This window comes from Balaenoptera physalus (genome assembly GCF_965194825.1).
Source record: "Balaenoptera physalus genome assembly, chromosome: 13".
Classification (NCBI taxonomy): domain Eukaryota; kingdom Metazoa; phylum Chordata; class Mammalia; order Artiodactyla; family Balaenopteridae; genus Balaenoptera; species Balaenoptera physalus.
In genome coordinates, this window is record NC_138892.1 from 63899720 (window position 1) to 63918055 (window position 18336).

Genomic DNA, 18336 nt, shown 5'->3' on the forward strand with positions numbered 1-18336 from the left:
AATTAATGTCAATTCTCCTCTTCCTCCCCACCCCTTGAGCGCAGCTTCAGCATTTCCTCTCAACTTCAGGGTTTGGGGGGCTATCAGAGTAAATATGCAAGATGAAACCTACCTGCCATCCCTGGGTTGGGCTGTAACAGGTTCTGGGAGATAGCGATAAAGGGTTAAAGTGCAACAGCCAAGTCTCTAACCGGTGGTTCTCCGATGCTTGGAGAGAATGGAATCCAAATCCTAACCTACGAAGAGCAAATTCTATCCCCCCACATGAAAGGTGCTAACGGAAGCCTTAGGATACAGTCCTTCCCACACATTCGCTCACACTGGAGCACAGGATTTGTCCCAGACACGTGTGTAATTGTTGAACAAGAGCATCAAGACCCAGCTCTATGTGGGGGCCATGTTAGAAACCGCTACGTGGGGTACTCTCAGTGCTCATGCTGGGAGAGAATTCCTCTTCTATTTGACAACACTGATGTCTCTAAGAGCATATTAACATCTCTCATGCACTATTCAGAGCTCCCGGAAGAGGACATAAATGGATAGGAAACCTTTTTATTTCTCTGCTCTGCTGAATAAAGGTCTTAGGAGAGAGGACTGAATCTTTACAATCATGAAATTATTAAAACCACAAGGTGATCAAGAAAATGATGACACATCTTTAAGGCTGCAGACAGAGGAGAACATTACTGTTTAGAAATACAGAGGCCTGTGGTGAATTCCAAAGGACTATAGTCTCATTCAGCAATGAATAGCCGTGATTTAGAGTTGGTAAATTCCCCTCAGGCGATGACTTTTGTAAGGGGATAGAAAAGGCTTCCATTCCTTCCGAGCATTCTTAAGATCCTTTGCTGCACTCTCACATTTCACCCGAGGCCATGGGAGCAGACTATTTACTGTGAAACTGCATTTCTTCAGTACAGTTCTGGAGAGGATTGTTTCTAAGAACCCCCAGTCACATTGCTCCCTACCCTTTGCCATTTACTACAACTGAACCCTCAGCCGCGCTGCAGCAGAATTTGCCAGGAAGGAATAGCTACGAAACTGAGAGCCCCCTTTGTCCACGAGGACCCAACTGGTGCTGTACTAATGCGGAAGGGAAGCCATCCAAGATTCTGAAAGAGTGGGCTGGAAGTATGCGCCACTATAGACACCAAATGTCTCACTGTGATGGTCTGCAAGAGGTATCCTGTGTTACGTTTTGAGAAACACTTGAAGCCACAGAGCTATTTCTCTTTTGAACATATTGACACCACAGATGTATAGAAAAAAAAAGCACACACAGTTAATGAGCCCACAGCACACCCAAATGCTCTGAGAAGTTAGCCAAAACCTAGGAGAAGACTATTAATATAAACCCAGGCCAGGGAATAGGATCAGCGTGAACAGCTCAACTGGACAGCTGTGAATCAAAGTCAACCACAACAAAGGTAACCTTCCTGGGAAGCTCCCCCAAAAGACAGGGTAAGTCGCTGAGACCAAAACAGTACAGGAAACATTTTCCCCCGAAGATTTCACTACCAGTAACGTGATGGTAGCGAGACAGACACTATACTGAGGCTGTGAAACAGATTTCCTATGTTTAGTCTCAGAGGCCTACATCGAGATTCTGTCTGTGATTTCATCTAAAATTTTTTTTAAAGCTTTGGGAAAGATTCTGAATAGAAAAGACAACTTGAAGTTGTTCCAGTTGCTCCTCGAATGTGAATTTATGGGGGTGGGGGGTAAGGCTTCCAAGCCTAGGGGATGGGGATGGGCCTCTTAGTTCCCGCTGATCTCCTGATCCTATTAAAGAAAGCGGATTCTTAAAAACATATAAACATATACAAAATATATTAACACATATAAACACACTTACATACGTCTTCCAGATTTATTATAACTTTGCATGACTTCTCTCTCTCATGACACAAAAAAATTTTGTCCCAAGACCACATATTCCTGTGATTGTTGCAGAGAAAAAGCATCTGATTTAGGAGTATAAATTTGTTAAAGACATATATGACTCTGGGTCATATTTTGGATGTCAATGAGAATAACTATTATATTTAACCACAGAAGGATATTTTTTAGACCCTAAGCTTTGGCTTTATTTATTTATGACTATATGAGTTTGGAGATTACAGCAAGGAAATGCTGAAAACTCAGAAGGAAATTTTTTTAAAAAATAGCTTTACTCTTGAGGCCTCTCTTTGTGTGTGGTTTATGATGCAACAATCAAAACCTGTCACCTTCAGTGTGTACTCTCATACACCTCTGATGACAGGAGAAGAGTTCTGGCTCCTACCTCAGAAAAGAAAAGGCAGAAGTCATTTGAGAAACATCAAAGTAGTTAACTGTCAGACAGAAAGCTTCTGATAAACCTACCAGGAGGTGTGCAGGCATCTGCAGGAGACTGGACAAATGTGGACCGCCTTTTGGTTGGCATGGGCAAAGCCATTTTCTGTTCTTTATGCTTTGCCAGTGCAGCTTGAACTGCTTCTGTGTGGATATCTGAAAGATTAAACATTTGCATTTATTAGGTCCTGGTTCTCAAAGTGTTTACTTCTGTGAGCTGAACTATCACTGCCTCAATCGTTAAAAAGGGATATTTAGGTGACTTTTATCATTTGCGTTATAACAAAAATGAATATGAAAAAGAGACAAAAGAAGTAGTCAAGGATAATTTACAGGGAGGAAAATGAAGCCGAGAATGATAATGAGACTGCTTAACACAGCAGAAAAGGGGCTGATGGAGATGGGGGTGGGGGTGGAGAGAGAAGAAAAGTCTAACACGGATCTGGGCCAGGTGGGGACCCGACCTCTGAACGGAATGCGTGCTGTGCAGGTGCCTACAGGACACTCTCTGTTCTTCAAGCTTAGGATTTGCTTAGCTGTCTGAAAAGGGGCTGAGACTCCTCAGTTCTATACCACAGGAAGAGAGGGCTGATTTTGATCTAGAAAATATAAGGGCTGATGGTACTTGTTTGCCACTCTGGCCACAAAAGAATTCAGCTCTCCCCTTGAATGTCTAATAGGAATCGCAAAATAGCATATCCAGGCAGAACTCCTGATTCTCCACTCCCATCCCAAAACTCAATCTACACTTGTACAAAATAGGATCATACTATACACAGTATTTTGTACTGTGCTTTGATTTTTTAACTCATAAAATCCTACCGAGGTAGATAACATCTGAGGTTGCTTCCTGGATCACAGTGATTTCCTATTCTCATGGAATGGGCCCAATCTACATAAGCAAATGACTTTTAAAAGCCTGTCCCTTGTAAGAGCTGGACCAATCGGATCATTTTGGGGAGAGGGGGGAATTGAAACTCTGAATCAAGAAACCACAGCTCTGGGCTTCGCTGGTGGCACAGTAGTTGAGAATCTGCCTGCCAATGCAGGGGACACGGGTTCGAGCCCTGGTCTGGGAAGATCCCACATGCCGCGGAGCAACTAGGCCCGTGAGCCACAACTACTGAGCCTGCGCGTCTGGAGCCTGTGCCCCGCAACGAGAGGCCGCGACAGTGAAAGGCCCGCGCACCGCAATGAAGAGTGACCCCCGCTTGCCGCAACTAGAGAAAGCCCTCTCACAGAAACAAAGACCCAACACAGCCAAAAATAAATAAATTAATTAAATTAAAAAAAAAAAAAAGGAATCACTCTCACAGAAAAAAAATTAAAAAAAAAAATTCAAGTTCTGATCTAGGTGTTATTTAAAAAAAAAAAGAAAGAAAGAAACCACAGCTCCTAGAGTGGAGTCACTTGAATGGCAGTGCCCTAGAAAGAAGGAAAGTTCTTGAACTTCAAGGTTGAGATCCCCAGAGCTGTCTCTCCTTTCCTAGGGATTTCTCAGCTGTTCCTTTGCTTCTATAAACTACCCCAGCCATTTAAGCTAGACTGAGTTATCCTATTTCATGCAACCCAAAAACCTTCACTAATATAACTAGAAACATCTTTCTATGTAAATGCAGATCTACAACATAATTTTAAAGGGCTGTGTAGTATTTCACTGTATAAATGTGCCATGATTTATTTAAGTAACTGTGTTTCCAAATTTTTGCTACTATTCATACAACTATCCATAAGAATAATTCAGTATTTTCATTTTAGCACATATGTCTAATCCTATTTCTTTAGGATTAATTCCAACAACTGCTGAGACGTATTTCCTAAGAAGAAGGATTTTTTTCTTATATAGCCACAGTGCACTTATCAAAATCCAGAAATTCAAAATTGATACAAACTATTACCTAACCCATAACCCATAGTCCAACTTAGTCAACTGTCCCAATAATGTCATCTACAATTTTCCCCCTTTTTTCCTGATCCGGGACACTATACAGAATCACACATTACATTTAGTTGTCATGTCTCTTTATCATCCTATAATCTGTAACAGTTTCTCAACTTCTGTCTTGTATTACCTTAACATTTTTGTACAGACTAGTTATACTGTAGAATGTCCCTTAATTTTGGTTTGTTGATATTTCCTCATAATTAGATTCAGGTTATGCATTTTGGCAGGAATACCACAGAAGTAATGTATCTTCCTGAAACAAGATATCAAGATGCATCTGCCCTGTTACTGGTAATAATGACTTTACTTAGTTAAGATGGTGTCTGCTAAGTTAATCTACTGTAAGTTACTATTCTTTCCTTTGTGTAATTAATAAATAATTTATGGGTTAATACTTTTGAGACTATGTAAATGTTACATACTTCCTTAAACTTTCACCCACTAGTTTCAGCATTCATTGATAATTCTTGGCTGAATCAATTATTATAATGGTTACAAAATGGTGGTTTCATAACTCCATCATTCCTTCTGTATTTATTAGCTGGTATTCTCTTATAAGAAAAAGCTTTCCTTTCTCCACTATTTATTTATTTATATCACCATTTATTTATTTATATTTGGACCTATCAATTCTCATTTTATTCCATGACTAGTCTGTTACTATCGTTACTTATTTTGATGCTCATATATCCCAGTTTTGGCCAACAGAAGCCCCTTCAAACCACTTCTTATGTCCTTTTGATGTATTCTGGTCACTTTGAATGTTCTTTGTTTCGTGGTACAAGATGATACATGCTCATCTGGTATGTTCCCTGCTCCAGCACTGGAATTATACATTTCTCCAAGGAGCTCTGGCTCCTCTTAGTGAAGAATGGTATTTAGAAACCAAGATCCTAGAACTAGGAGTGCTCACTGCTATTGGGGTCTTTCTTCTAAGCCCTTTCAGTGGATAAAGGAATATAAACATAAACCAATATACACACATATGTATCTATATCTATTTTCATCTATATTAAAAACCATGAGTTCATATTAATACCTACAATTCCAATTCAACACCACAGAATTCATTCCAATCTTCCCCTTTCCATTTGTAAATTTCCTTCTCTAACAGTAAAACACCTGGTTCACAGTATAATCAATATATTTTACTCATTCATTCAATGCCACAATACACAGAAAGTAGTTTCAAAATTCCTATGAAAGATAAATCTAACTAGAGTTCAATATCTGTTTGAGTTCTTTTTGTCTTTAGACTAAAGTACTGTGTTCAAAAAGCTATTTGGGGGGCTTCCCTGGTGGTGCAGTGGTTAAGAATCCGCCTGCCAATGCAGGGAACACAGGTTCGAGCCCTGGTCTGGGAAGATCCCACATGCTGCAGAGCAACTAAGCCCATGCACCACAATTACTGAGCCTGCGCTCTAGAGCCCGCAAGCCACAACTACTGAAGCACACGCGCCTAGAGCCCATGCTCCGCAACAAGAGAAGCCACTGCAATGAGAAGCCCGCACACCGCAATGAAGAGTAGCCCCCACTCGCCGCAACTAGAGAAAGCCCACGCGCAGCAGCGAAGACCCAATGCAGCCAAAGATAAATAAATATTAAAAAAAAAAAAAAAGCTATTTGGGTTAGTTCTCACCCCTCCCCCCTTTGGTGGTTATATTATTCTGTTGAGTAATACTGTTAGGTTCATTTGTTTTTCTTTGTATCCCACAGGTCCTTTCCAAAGTGTGGATTAAACATTATGTGACACAATAAGAAATATACATTTGGTCTCTGCTTGGGTTCCTGACACTGAGTTCCTAAAAGCCTGTAATTTCCCGAGTGACAGGAATGTCTTTTGTTCTAATGAGGCAATTCTTTGTGGGCTCCTGGATCGCTTCAGGGTGGGGGCTGGTCACCAGACAGACTACGTCATGACTAGAAGCTTAGAACTTTCAGCCCCACGCTCCATCCTCTGGGGAGAGGAAAGGGACTTGGGATTGAGCTAATCACCAATGGCCAATTATTTAGTCAAGCATGCCTAGGTAATGGAGCCTTCATAAAAAACCCTGAAGTAAGGGGTTTGGAGAGCTTCTCGGTTGGTGAACACATGCTTGTGCCAGCAGGGTGGTGTACCCTAAACTCCACAGGGATGGAAGCTCTTGGGTTTGGGACCCTTCTGGACCTTGCCCTATGTACCTCTTTAGCTGGTTGATCATTTGTATCCTTTATAATAAACTGGTAACATTAAGTGAAGTATTTCCCTGGGTTCGGTGAGCCGTTATAACAAATAATCAAACCTGAGGAGGGGGTTGTGGGAATCTTCACCTGTAGCCAAGATGGACAGAAGTATGGGTAATGTGAGCACCCACTACAAACAGTCCCCAACTTATGATAATTCAACTTATGATTTTTTGACTTTACAACGGTATAAAAGCAACATGCATTCAATAGAAACCATACTTCGAATTCTGAATTATCTTTTCCTGGGTATGATTCTCTCTCGTGATGCCAGGCAGTGGCAGCAAGCTACAAGGTCACAAAGGTAAACAACTGATACACTTACAACGATTCTGTAACCATACAGCCATTCCATTTGCCCAACTGTAGGCTAACGTAAGTGCTCTGAGCACGTTTAAGGCAGATCAGGCTAAGCTATGACGTTCGGTAGGTTACATGTATTAAATGCATTTCAACTTACAATATTTTCAACTTATGATAGGTTTATTGGGATGTAATCCCATTGTAAGTCGAGGAAAATCTGTACTTGTGATTGGCGTCTAAAGTTGGGGAGAGTCTTGTGGGAATGAGCCTGTGGGGTCTGCACTAACTCCAGGTAGCTAATGTCAAAATTGAATTAAATTGTAGGATACTTAGTTGGTGTCTGCAGAGAACTGGAGAATTGCTCAGTGTGGAAAACCCACACACTAGATGTCAGGAATAGTGTGAGTAAAGATACAGTTTTTCTTTAATTAACATGGTTCCAAAAGTCAAAACTATACCAAAAGGTAAACTTAAAGATGTGTCACTACCCCCAATAACCACTTCTACCCCAATTCCACCTTCTCTATAGGTAACCAATCTCCTTATTGATTTATCCTGCCTATATTTCTTTTTGCAACAAATAACCATATTTTCTCATATCCCTGTCTTTCATACACAAAAGGTAGCATACAATATATACTTTTTTGCACTATGCTTTTTTCACTTAACAATATATCCTGGAATTCATTCTGTATCAGCTACTAGAGATCTTTTTCATTCTTTAAAGCAGCATAGATAGCACTCCATTGTATACCACAGTTTATTCTACTACTATCCTATGTGTGAGCATTTAAGTGTTTCCAATATTTTACAATTACAAATAATGATACAACAAACAGCCTTGTGCAAATGTATTTTTATACTGATGACAATATATCTTCAGGATAAAGTCTTACAAGTGAGACTCCTAAATCAAAAATTGAATACATTTTACATTTTGTTACATCTTGCCAAATTCCCCTCTGAAAGAGCTTTGTCATATTGTAGTACTATCAGCAATGTATAGGTGTGCCTATTTCCCCATAGCCTCACCTTCAGAGTGTTGTTATCTACCTTTTCACTGTTGCCAGTTCAATGGCTGAGAAATGGTACTATTTTATTTTATTTTTTGTTTTTTTGGCTGCACTGTGCGGCATGCAAGACCTTAGTTCCCCAACCGGGGATCGAACCCATGCCCCTTGCAGTGGAAGCGTGGAGTCCTAACCACTGGACTGCCAGGGAAATTCCCTCAGTATACTTTAAATTTGCACCTCTTTTATCATTAGTGAGATTAAACATCTTTACAGAGGATTTTAGAGCCATTTAATATTTGTTTGTTTGAAAGTGAAGTGGATGTCCATGTCACTTTACCATTCTTCCATTGGGATTCTCAGTTTATTTTCCCTTGATTTTTAAAAGTTTTTCATATATAAAGGATATTAGCCCTTTATCTCTGAGATATGTTAGAAATATTTTCTTTCAGTTTGTCATTTGTCTTTTGATATTGTTTGCAGTGGTTTATTGCCATGCAAACGTTTTTTAAAAAAAAATTTATGGAAGATTTCAAATTAGCAACCTAAATGCACAACTGCAGGAACTCAAAAAAGACCAAACTAGGGCTTCCCTGGTGGCGCAGTGGTTGAGAATCTGCCTGCCAATGCAGGGGACACGGGTTCGAGCGCTGGTCTGGGAAGATTCCACATGCCGCGTAGCAACTAGGCCCATGCGCCACAAGTACTGAGCCTGCGCGTCTGGAGCCTGTGCTCCACAACGAGAGAGGCCGCAACAGTGAGAGGCCCGCGCACCGCGATGAAGAGTGGCCCCCACTTGCCACAACTAGAGAAAGCCCTCGCACAGAAACAAAGACCCAACACAGCCAAAAATAAATATAAATTTAAAAATAAATAAATAAATAAATAAAAATGCAATAAAATTAAAAAAAAAAAAAAAGACCAAACTAAAACCAAAGTTAGCAAAAGGAGGAAATAACATGGATTTGAGTAGAAATAAACAAAATAGAGAATTAAAAAAAACAATTGAAAACAATCAACAAAAATAAGAGTTAATTTTTTGAAAAGATGAACAAAGTTGACAAAATTTTAGCTAGATTAAGAAAAAAGAGAGAAGACAAATAACTAAAATCAGAAATGAAAGAGGAAATACTTCAACTGATGCCATAGAAATAAAAAAGATTATAAGACACTGAATAATTATGCACCATAAATTGGATAACCTAAAAGAAATGGACAAGTCCCTAGAAAATATATAACCTACCAAGATTAAATCATGAAGAAACAAAAGATCAGAACAGACCAATTACTAATAAGGAGACTGACTCTGTAATCAAAAACGTTCCAAAAAAGAAAACCCCAGGTCTCACTGGAGAATTCTACAAAACACTTTAAGAAGAATTAACACCAATTCTTCTCAAACTCTTCCAGAAACCTGAAGAGGAGGGAACACTTCCAAATTCATTTTATAAGGCCAGCCTTATCCTGATACCAAAGCCAGGCAAAGATACTACAAGAAAAGAAAACTACACACCAATATCCCTGAATATTAATGGAAAAATCCTGAACAAAATACTAACAAACCAAATTCAACAGCATATTTAAAGGACCATACAGCATGACCATTAAAAAGACCGTACATACCATACCTAAGCTGATTAAACAAATGTGAACAAATTCAACTCAATAACTGTAAAACTCTAATAGAACAAAGGACAAAACTCATATGACCATCTCAACAGATGCAGAAAAAGTATTTGACAAAATTAACATCCTTTCATGATAAAAACATGCAACAACAAAAAAAATAAAAAATAAAAATAAATAAAAAAATAAAAAAAAAACATGCAACAAACCAGGAACAGAAGGAAATTAGCTCAAGATAATAATGATCATACATGAAAAGCCCACAGTCAACATCATATTCAACAGTGAAAAGCTGAAAGCTTTTCCTCCTAAGATCAGGAATAAGGCAAGGATGCCCACTCTCACAGTCTTTCAACACAGTACTGGACATCATAGCCAGAACAGTTAGGTAAGAAAAAGAAATAAAATGCATCCAAATTGGAAAAGAAGAAGTAAAACTGTTTCTGTTTGTGGAGGACATGATGTTATATGTAGGAAACCCTTAAGATCTCACATATAAAAAAACTGTTAGAAAAAAAAAAAACTGTTAGAACTAATAAACAAATTCAGCAATTGCAGGATAGAAAATCAACATACAAAAATCAGTTGTATTTCTGAACACTAAAAACAAATCATCTGAAAAGGAAGTAAAAAAGAAATCTTATTTACTATAGCATCAAAAAGAATAAAACACTTAGGAATAAACATAACCAAGGAGGTGAAAGATGTGTACACTATGAAACATTGATGAAAGAAATAAAAGGAGACAAAAATAAATGGAAAGACATCCCATGTTCATGGGTTAGAAGACTTAATATTGTTAAAATGTCCATATTACCCAAAGCAATCTAGAGATTTAATGCAATTTCTATCAAAATCCCAGTGGCACTTTTTGAAGAAATAAAAAAACAAAATTCCCAAATGCATATGGAATTTCAAAAGACTCCAAATAACCAAAACAATCTCGAGAAAGAAAAACAAAGCTAAAGGCTTCACCCTTCCTGATTTCAAAACATATTACAAAGTTACAGTAACCAAGACCATGATATTGGCATCAAGACAGACATGTAGAACAATGGAACGAACGGAGAGCCCAGAAATTACCTTGGTGTATATGGTCAAACAGTCTTCAACAAGGGTGTCAAGACTATACAATGGGGAAACGATAGTCTTGACAGAAACAAATGATGCTGGAGAAACTGGAATATCCATATGGAAAAGAATGAAGTTGGACCCTTATCTTTCACCACATACAAAAATTAATCAAAATGAATTAACGACCTAAACATAAGACCTGAAACTATAAAACTCCTAGAAGAAAACACAGGGGAAAAAACTTCATGACCTTGGAATGGGTAATAATTTGCTTGGACATCCAAGCAAAAAATAGAAATAGGACTACACCAAACTTTAAAACTTCTGCACAACAAAGGAAACAAAAGGCAACCTATTGAATCAGAGAACATATTTGCAAACCATATACTCGATAAGGAGTTAATAAGTAGAATATGTAAAGAACTCCTACAACTCAATAACAACAACAAAATCTCAAATAACCCAATTTTAAATGGGCAAGGGATTTGAACAGATATTTCTCCAAAGAAGACAAAATGGCCACTTTAAAAAAAACCAAAAAAACAGAAAATCACAAATGTTGGCAGGGAGGTGGAGAAATTGGAAACTTTGTGCACTGTTGGTGCAACTGTAATGTTACAGTTGCTATGGAAAACAGTATGGAGGTTCCACAAAAAAATTAAAAATAGAACTACCCAAAACAATCCTACTTTTGAGGTATATATCTAAAAGAACTGAAAGCAGGGTCTTGAAGAGATATTTGCAGAACCATGTTCATTGCAGCATATTCACAATAGCCAAGAGGTGGAAGCAACCTAAATGTTCATGAGTGGATGAATGAATAAAGAAAATGTGGTATATACATACAATAGCATATTACTCAGCTTTAAAAAAGAAGAAAATCCTGTCATATGCCACAACATTGACATGCTAAGTGAAATAAGCCAGTCACACACACACACAAAACAAATATATACCACATATAAGAAGTATCTAAAGTACTCAAATTCATAGATGTAGGAAGTAGAATGGTGGTTGGCTGCGGGAGGGAGAAACAGAGCTGTTGATCAACGGGTATAAAGTTTCGGTCATGCAAGATGAAAAGGTTCTAAAGAGCTGTTGTACAACAATGTGCATATGGTTAACAATATAATGTACACTTAAAAATTTTAAGAGGGTAAATTTATGTTATGTGTTTTTACCTCAGTAAAAAAATTTTTGTGTCGTTGTATCACATCTCGATTTTGAGTCTCAGAAAGCCTTCCCATAGACTTTCCATAACCTTAGATTATTAAAAAATTGACTAATATTTTCTTTAGGTACTTATATGGTTTCTTTTTTACATGTAGATCTCTGATCCATTTGAAGTTTTTGCTTGTATGTGGTGTGAGGTATGGATTTACTTCATCTTTTTCCAGTTGTCCTAGCATCATTTACTAAAAAGTACTTTTTTACCCAAGTGATTCACAATGCTATCTTTATCATATAATAAATCCCAGATGTACTTTGGTCTATTTCTGAACTTGTTATTCTATTCCAATGGTCTGCCTGCCAATTTGTATGCCATACCACACTGTTTTAATTATACAGTCTTTGGAGTATGTTTTAATATCTTGTAGGTTTTCTTTCTCAGTGTTTCCTAGCTATCCTTACATGTTTATTGTTCCAAATGAACTTCAAAAATATCTTTTCTAGCTCCATAAATAAACTTGATAGTGTTTTTATTGGAATTGGATTAAACTTATAAACTAATTTTTGGAGTCCTAACATCTTTGTGATGTTGAATCATCCTATCTAAGAACAAGGGATGCCTTTCCATTTATCATGTCTACTTTGTGTCATTCAGGGTGTTTTAAAGTTTCCTTTATAAAGATTTTACACAGTCCTGAAGTTTATTCCTAAATACGTTTTATTTTCTTTATTGCTTTTGTAAATGAGGTTTGCTCTACCATTATATCTTTTGACCAGTTATTGTTTGCATATAGGAAGGCTACTGGTTTCTATACTAGTTTCAGATCTTGCTACTTGACTAAATTATTTCATTAAATTAATTCTGTCATCAATTCTCCTGGGTTTTTAAAATGAATTATCATACCAACTGCAAATACAGCTTCACTTCTTTTCTAATTCTTACACCTCTAATTGATTTCTCTTTTCTATTTGTGTTGGTTAATACCTCTAGTAAATTTAAATGTTAGCATCCCTAGGATTAGAAAAACTCTTACAAATAAATAAGAAAAAAAAAAGAACCCAACTTAGAAAAAAATAGGCATAGGCAATGGACAGGTAGTTTACAGAGGCAGCACAAATGGAAAATAAACATTCTAAAATGTCCAGTCTCATTAGTAATAAAAGAAATAACACTTCTACCAACGAGGTGACAGAATGTCCATTTCCCCACATCTGTGGACAATATTGGGCCATGTTCTGTCATCTTTCCCAAAAAGGTAAGTGGAAAATGTTATTTTACATTTTTTAAGTAGCTGCTCCTATCCTTGGCTTGTTGTTATGAAGTGGTTAAGACATGGTACATAAGTGGCACAGCTGGGCTTTAAGGACCAGAGGCAGAACAGACACCAAGTGCCCTTACCTGCTAGGACACTACTATAGACAGACAGACAGACAGATAGATGAGGACAGATTGAAAGGCAGATGTGTGGGCGGGTTGAGTCACTGAAGTAAAGAAGTAGAATTCAAGGAGTTACCTGTAAGCCAATTAGTAGTCATGCCATTTTTACCAATTTCTAAGGTACTGATCACTTTCCCATCTTTAATTATGGCAGAGGCAGCAACTATTAAGTTCTGGAACATTAGGATATCACATTAATTTTGGCACTACTCTATGTGCTGGTGGGGAGGGGCAGTGAAATTTTAATTTTGCATTTCACATTCCCCTGCCTTTACAAATTATGTTTCTTTAGCCTGGAATATCTATATAGCAAACAGTTATTCATTCTTCAAAATGGCTTGGACTTCACCACCTCCACAAAGCCTGCCGTTGACAGTGCCTGGTGCCCAGGGGTTCCTTCCCCTGTCACCCCGTCTTCTATGCTGCCTCTACCTTGTATAAAGGATTCCTGTGTTTAAGAAAGGAGTCCTGTGTTTTCTTCTGTGTTTCTCTAGCATCTAAACTGTGCTCAACTCATAGGAGGTCTATAATAAATGCTTGCTTATCTGAACTGAACTCAATTTATCTTCCTTGGTACGAGGAAGTGTATTACTAAAGAAATAAAATGGTCCTGATGTGCCAGCGGCAGCCACCTTGGCAAATGTCACCATAACAGAGATCATATTTGCACAGAGAAAGAAAGTTCTCAAGGTGACAGAGGTAGTTATTGTTGCATTTAGCTCTCAAAATTAAGTCAGAAGAATCCGCACTTAGAGTAAAAATCACTAAGAACAACTGATGTAAGGCTTTAAATATTTTATCCAGGGATATCATCTTAAAAACTATCTTTTACAAACTTCCAGTTATAAAATAAATAAGTCATGGGCTGGAATGGTGACTATAGTTAATGATACTGTATTGCACATTTGAAAGTTGCTAAGAGAGAACGTCTTAAAAGTTGTCATCACAAGAAAAAGAAATTTTTGTAACTATGAAAGGCGACAGATGTTAATGAAACCTATTGTGGTGATCACTTCACAATACAGACAAATATTAAGTCATTATGGTATATACCTGAAACTAATGTCTTGTTATATGTCAATTATACCTCGATTTTAAAAAAGATAACAATCTTTGTTATTTTTTGTTTAAAATTAATATACATAAATTTTGTTATATGCATTTTGTATTTTACCACCACAACAAAAATCCTGGAAAAAATTAATATACATATTGGGGAAAGACCTAAAGACCTAAACACATATAATGCTGCAGTGAAAAATTTCCCTAGACTCATCACTTCCCAGAAATAATCCCACCTCAATAGTTTGGTATATATTTTTCCAGATTTCTGTATCTGTGTACATAATAATATATGCAATTATTAGTATTAATATTTACAAAATTTAGATCATATGCTACATACTGTCTTGTATTTATTACTTAAAAATGTATTTTGTACATCTCTCCATATCTGCACAAATAAATCTAATAACCTCATTGTTTTTCCACGAGCCTTCACAGAAGTTTTAAACTAGCTTTCACAGAATTCCATTGTGTGGACCTACTATAACTTATTTAATCATTGTATTTATTATGAACAATATGATAACAAACATTTTCGTATATATATATTTTTGTGTACATACGTAGGTGCAAATTCCTAGAAGGAGAATTTCTGGGTCAAAGTGTATGAATACTTAAAGTTTAAAAGATAGTGCCAAACTGTTGTGCTGTTACTTTTAAGGCCACAGTACCAACTTACTTTTGCCTCTGAAATGAAATAATTTTATACTGCATTTATATTTACTATACTATTTTAGTGTCCCTGAGGTTTACTTAGTTGAATCAAGATTGTTATTTTATTGAATCTATGATGCCACCTTATATAAAAGATATCTTCCAGGATTAAAAAAAAAAAAAAAAGATATCCTGAGGGAATTCCCTGGCAGTCCAGTGGTTAGGACTCCGTGCTCTCACTGCTGAGGGCCCAGGTTCAATCCCTGGTCAGGGAACTGAGATCCCACAAGACACATGGCGCAGCCAAAAAAAAAAAATGTTTAAAAGATATCCTGCTTTCAGGTATGCTAGAATGTGAAAAGTGTCCTTCTTATAAATGAAACTATGGTACTTAGCTGTCTTGGAAAACCAATGAATAGTCGCTTATACTGAGAAAAAGCACTTTCTCAACAGAAAGACGGCACATCAAATGCTCATACTTTTTAGTCAAAAGTACTGCTGCACGAGTCATGAAACATGCGAGAGCATACCTGCGAAAACTAGGGACTTGTTCACATTAGTCAAGCTTTAGAAGGCCCATGATATCTGGATAAGTAATAATTACAGAGCATGTTCTTCTCTGCCATAAGGATTCTTAGCATCGACCACAGAACAAATCAAACCACCCATTTATTTCCTAACATGAGAAGCCCTGGCCCATACACGTGTGTCAAAAGGAGATGTTCACAGTTCCTGTGTTAGCAAAGCCTCTTTATCGATAAGAACAGGCAGCTCTTGTAGCTGGATTTGACTCATCCAGCAGTATACAATTCATCTTGATCTTTGATAAAGAAATCACTTCCGAAGTTCAGTCCCCAGACGCGGCTGACTTTGTACATCTCTGCCAGGAGCACCAGAATGCTGGGTTTCATTTTCCAGCACTAACGTTTGAGCTGAATAAGGTGATACAACTGCTCCTTTAAAGTCCTTTTTTTGTTTTTGTTGCTTTGTTTGAGGTGGCTAGTTGCTCAAAAGATTAACATTAAAGAAGTTGTCAGAGCGACTTTCCATCTCAGGCACTGACTGTGTATTTTCTACACTTGTGACCGTAACACGTGTGTAGAAAAGTGTATCATGCTTTGATGGGCAGGTAAAGGAGGTACTAAATGAGTGTATTTGAAATGTCAGACCCTCTTGGCTAAGCACAAAGAACAGAATAAGGGCAGATAATCTAAACTCCGAATAAATAAAAGCTCTTTACACCATGTCTGAAACATGAAACACTAAGTCTATTTAGATTTGATTATGATTAGTTGAATGTTGTAGGTATTAATAAGCCTCCACCAAATAAGAGAGGATTTTCAAGTTACACTCACTGAAATCAATATTAAACCCTTTCTGTGTACCTATCACTTTAATCTGAATGCTTGTAATTTTTTCTAAACATACTCTCCATTCTTAAGCTATTTTTGCATATGACATGTAAACGTAACCCTTCGTATGAATGGAGTGGCAAAGAGGCGAAGTTTAAGTCCCATAGATTTCTACAACTTATTTGCTCTACTTCTGCGGCAACTGTTGGTTTCTTCTTACTCACGGAAGCCAGAATTCTCAGCGTGTGCTCAGCTTTGCTTTGTTATTTAGTTGGGCACATCCTAACATATGGAAAAATGTGATTTTTAGCCAAGATTCATGCTTGCAGGCCTCCTCTTTCATGTTCCCCTCTCATGAGAGTATTGCAGAACTCTCATAACTTTCAATATCTTCGGGGTTTTAAAATCACCTCTGTTCCCTACTTTACCTCCTCTCTGGCCTTCTTCTCGCTACTACCCTAAAAATAAAAGTCCCAGTGAGACAAATATCCGAGACCCAACTATTAAACCCTCTTCAATACCCCTGCACCTAACCAAGAGACTCCACAGTCTGCTAACCAGTGTTTGATTCACAGACTATACTTTCTAATATTGGGGGTAAACATGAAAGAATTGGTATAAAAGATAGTTGGGGCTTCCCTGGTGGCGCAGTGGTTAAGAATCCGCCTGCCAATGCAGGGGACACTGGTTCAATCCCTGGTCCGGGAAGATCACACATGCCGTGGAGCAACTAAGCCTGTGCGTCACAACTACTGAGCCTGTGCTCTAGAGCCCATAAGCCACAACTACCGAAGCCCGCATGCCTAGAGTCCGTGCTCCACAAGAGAGAAGCCACCGCAATGAGAAGCCTGCACACTGCAACAAAGAGTAGCCCCCGCTCGCCAAAACTAGAGAAAGCCTGCACGCAACGAAGACCTTATGCAGCCATAAATAAATAAATAAATAAACAAACAAATAAATAAATAAGGATATTAAAGAAAAAAAGGATAGTTGGGTTTTGGTAGGTGTACATCAAAGTTTTACACTATTGAATCAGCTGGCTAAAGCCTTTTTTCTCTATGTGATCAGCTTGGACCTATAGTGTAGAGAATCCTCTTTGGGGTTCCTTACTAATCCTTTTGTTATCTGCTGTAAAAACAAAGAGAAAGTCAAAGTTAAAACAAAAACTAAACATCTTCCCAGAAGGCCAGGGATGAGAGCTGTAGAGGCTAGAGCCCTTCTGGACTGGTTAGAACCTGCTGCTGCTGCACCCGAGCCCCAGCCTCTAAAAGCAGCACCAGGTGCTGGGAAATCGGGCTGGGGTCTTGGTGACAAACAGGAGCTCCTGATATGTTTTTCCAACTCTAGCCTTACCTCCCTCTAATCCATTCCCTAACTAATACTACTTTTATTCCTTCCTTTCTCCAAAATATTTATTTACCTCTTATGTATGTTAGGCCCTGTGCAGCTGGCACAAGCTACTAGAACAGATTACGAAGCTGTGTTACTGCTCTGCTGAAAATCCTTCAACGGTATTCAAGATTCCTCAAGATTTTGTCTCTGATCATCTTTCTAGCCTCATCTCCCACCTCATTCTGGGCCCTTGCTTTCTAAGTTTCAGTCATAATGAACTGCTTTCAGGTTTACTATCTGATGCTATTTCCCTAACTCTGTCTGGCTGCCATGACATGGTTCAGATGTCTTATTCTCTGAGAAAGCCTCCTCTGATCACTCAACACCGGGTTTGGTACAAGGGGAAGTTCTGTTGTGGCATGCAACCTCAGTCTTTCTGATTGAACACTTCTCATTCCTTCCTTCCTTCCAGTGTGTGAAAATATATATCTAATAATATCTGCTCACAAAATAACCATGTCCTTTTCCTCGTTTCCTCTAAAGCAGTTTCTGAGAGGGTTGATATACACCCTGTTTTTCAATTCAAGAAAAGGATAAGGTAACCTTGGCTGGTATAAGGGAGACAGAAATCTGGAGAGAGTAAAATAACATTCCAGTTAGTCTTCTGGCTTAATTCTGCTAGTTCTTAAAACAATAAACATGCTGCAGAGACTATCCTAGTGCAGTGGACAGTAGGTGGGCAGGGGATGAGCTCACTATGCCACACGTCCCGCTGAGGGTCTATGATTCATATTTGCTCATCAGTGCTGG

The 18336-nt window shown here is 38.0% G+C and overlaps 1 protein-coding gene across 5 annotated transcripts in view; it reads right to left on the reverse strand.

The window, feature by feature from the left end:
• Window positions 1-18336, reverse strand: part of DIP2B (disco interacting protein 2 homolog B) — a 246041-nt gene that overhangs the window by 74580 nt on the left and 153125 nt on the right. For all 5 annotated transcript variants that reach the window (XM_082421288.1, XM_082421286.1, XM_082421287.1 and 2 more), the window contains exon 4: window positions 2365-2490. In XM_082421288.1, the coding sequence (XP_082277414.1) occupies window positions 2365-2490 (126 nt within the window). The remainder of the gene's footprint in view (window positions 1-2364; window positions 2491-18336) is intronic.